This window comes from Sinocyclocheilus anshuiensis, unplaced genomic scaffold, assembly GCF_001515605.1.
Source record: "Sinocyclocheilus anshuiensis isolate Anshui unplaced genomic scaffold, SAMN03320099.WGS_v1.1 scaffold217, whole genome shotgun sequence".
In the NCBI taxonomy this organism is placed as follows: domain Eukaryota; kingdom Metazoa; phylum Chordata; class Actinopteri; order Cypriniformes; family Cyprinidae; genus Sinocyclocheilus; species Sinocyclocheilus anshuiensis.
In genome coordinates, this window is record NW_015536538.1 from 1,606,462 (window position 1) to 1,609,860 (window position 3,399).

At 28.4% G+C, this 3,399-nt stretch overlaps 1 protein-coding gene across 2 annotated transcripts in view; it reads left to right on the plus strand.

The window, feature by feature from the left end:
• Nucleotides 1-3,399, plus strand: part of LOC107696283 (homer protein homolog 3-like) — a 37,683-nt gene that overhangs the window by 11,295 nt on the left and 22,989 nt on the right. For both annotated transcript variants that reach the window (XM_016496579.1, XM_016496570.1), the window contains one exon: nucleotides 2,320-2,476. In XM_016496579.1, the coding sequence (XP_016352065.1) occupies nucleotides 2,320-2,476 (157 nt within the window). The remainder of the gene's footprint in view (nucleotides 1-2,319; nucleotides 2,477-3,399) is intronic.

Below are 3,399 nucleotides of genomic sequence, written 5' to 3' on the forward strand. Positions count from 1 at the left end.
TTATGATAAAAAGAGATTATGCATTTTTAACTAGGATTCAAAACCTGATCAGTTCAAAACCGGACAATTTTTTTTAATAATAGATACAATTTAATGCTATTTAATAATAAAAAAAAATTTAAATGACTAAGTTGTATTAAATGATCATTTTCATGTCAATTTTTATTTATTTTGGAATTAATTTTATATATAATAGATAGATAGATAGATAGATAGATAGATAATAAACGCTGTTCTTTTGAACTTTCTATTCATCTGTGAATCCTGAAAAATAAAATGTATCACAGTTTCCACATGTGTGAGAGTGTGTGAGTGTGTGAGAGAGTGTGTGTGGGGTTGAGAGATCTGTAGACATGCAGAAGCAATAGACAGATACTTCGGTGATCTATAGCTAAAAATCATCAGCCTCGGTGTTGAATATTTATGGATTTGCACTGAAATGCAAATAATTCTCAAACAGTGCTTTTTTTATGAATTTAGATGCTTTTATTCAAAGCAACTTACAATATAGGAACAAAAGCAATTTGTCAAACAGCAACAATATTCATGATATACAATGAGAGGCTTATTATGATAAAAAAAGATTATGCATTTTTAACTAGGATTCAAAACCTGATCAATTCAAAACCGGACAATTTTTTTTAATAATAGATACAATTTAATGCTATTTAATGATAAAAAAAAATTTCAATGACTAAGTTGTATTAAATGATCATTTTCATGTCAATTTGTATTTATTTTGGAATTAATTTTATATATAATAGATAGATAATAAACGCTGTTCTTTTGAACTTTCTATTCATCTGTGAATCCTGAAAAATAAAATGTATCTGTGTGTGTGTGTGTGTGTGTGTGTGTGCAAAAATTTGCCAAAAAAAACAAATTTTTTTTTTTTTTAATTATTTTTGGGCTAATATGATACTCTGTTGTCCGTCCCATTTGATCTAAGGATATATTTTGATATTTTTTATATATATGAACAACACTGAAATATGAATGTGTGTTTCAGCTAATAATGCATGAAAATACATTGAATATGCTCATTCTGACAATAGTTTAAAACAAGACCGAAACAAAAAAATAAGAGTTGTAGCTTCATGAACGACCAAATTAAAGATTGCTTTCTTAATGTTATTTTTAAATATACAAATGAGGCATTATCTAATTAAATATGCATGCATTTTGCATAAATTACCAGAGCAGAATCTGAACATTAAAGCCAGGTTCAAAATGGTTTCATTTTCTGTTTTCTGGGTTATTAAATGATTTTTTTTTGCTACTGTAACAATGACTAAATGTACAGAGGTTAAAAATGAAACTGTCGTGGTCCGAAAGCGTTTGCGCTGTTAGACGTCCATCACATACAGTATGACCATAACTCTTCATCTGCCATATTAACTTCACACTGAGATCAGTCAGTCAGTCATGAGGCGTTATTTATAGTATCAGTTAATTTCTCTGATCATTTACAGCTCATTCACTCTCTTTATCATCATTTGTCCATTACTGCACTGACTGTTCATAATCTACAGGCTTTTAAAACACTTTTAAAATACACAAACTACATGCTCTAGGTCTTTTGTTAGGACTGCAGCAACTTGTTGAAGTCAAATTGAAGTCAAAGTTTAATTATTCAGTTAATTGTTGAAATAATCCACAGATTATCAGAGTAGTTGTTAGTTCCAGCCCTGTTACCTTACAGATCCATGTACTTCATGAGAGTGGTCTTTATATAAACAAGTTGAGTATTTAAGAATTTAAAAAAGAGAGAAAGAGTATTAGTATTTTACTTAAAATCTTTGTTAATAAAATAAAAAAATGATTAATAATGATATACATTATTAGTAATGTTATATAAAATATAAAAAAAATATTATTGCTTTTAAAAAATATTAAAATATATATAAATTAATAGTAGTATTACTTAATTATGTAATTATATATTTTAAATTGGTTAATTTATTATTGATAAGTTACTATTTTTTTTATTATTAGTAAATTATTAAATTAATTGTGTGTGTTTGCTAATTAGTAATAATAGTATTTAACTTAAATAACTTTTTAAAAAACAATGTGTAATTAATATGATATATTATTGAATTATCATTAATTTGATAATCATTATTCATTCATTATTAGTTCATTATTTGATAAATAATAGGCCTATAGTGCAGAATCTGAAATATATCCTATTTAGTTCTAACATTGTTTTTGTTTATCAACATTTCTGAATCTTTGTGTATTTCCAGGTGTACGTTTTAAATCCCAGATTTCTGAGTTTGAGCTGAATTCAGTCGTGTTGTTTTCCGTGTGTCGCAGGGAACAGCCCATCTTCAGCACTCGAGCTCATGTGTTCCAGATCGATCCTGCCACCAAACGCAACTGGATCCCGGCCAGCAAGCATGCGGTCACCGTCTCCTTCTTCTACGACGCCAACAGACACGCCTATCGCATCCTCAGCGTGGGCGGGACCAAGGTGAGCGAGCGGCTTCTCCGCTTTACAGCTGCAAATGTTGTCTTTATCTTGCATAATAAAAACAAATAGAAATACAGAGTAGGCAACATTTACATTTATGCATTTGAAAGATGTGTTTATAGTGCATATAGTGTATGAAACCTTTTTTAAATGTATTTAATTCAATTCAAGTTTATTTGTATAGCGCTTTTCGCGATACAAATCGTTGCAAAGCAGCTTTACAGAAAATGTAATGAAAACTAATTGAATCTCAGTGATACTAAAATTACACTGAAACAAATTCAATTTTAGATGTAAAGCTCTACAGAAGTCAACTGTCATTATTCAGCTCAATCCAGTTCTATAATCCATTGCAACATTCATCAATTATGAAAATAGTGTGATAATATTGCTGAAAATTATTTTGACATTTGGATCTTTTTACAATAATTATTTAGTCAAGAGGGAGGTTGTAGGTGATGTCAATTCATTTTTATTCACACTGGAAATGGAAATTCAATGGAGTGCATTGCATAGTGCGACACTGTATAGCAGCTTTACAGAAAATGAAGTTTCTACAATATATTTAGTATATTTACAATACAGATCATTTCAGAGCAACTTAACATTAATAAATAAGCGTTGATTTTGTAAAATTCATCAATTATGAAACAAATTCAGTGTCTTCTGTAGAGCTGCTTTACAGCTGAAAATAGTGTCATAATTCAGATCAATTTAGATTCAATTTAATTCAATAACAGTGTCAGTGTTGCAAAGGTTATTAATTATGAAACAAACCAGGGTTATTATAATTACCTAAAATTAAAACCATACATTTTTTTTGTTAATTCAGATAAAATAAATGTTAACTGAAATAAAATAAAAACGAATTAAGCAAGTTCTCATTTTAATTTAGTTTAACTTGATGTACTAAAATAACTAAA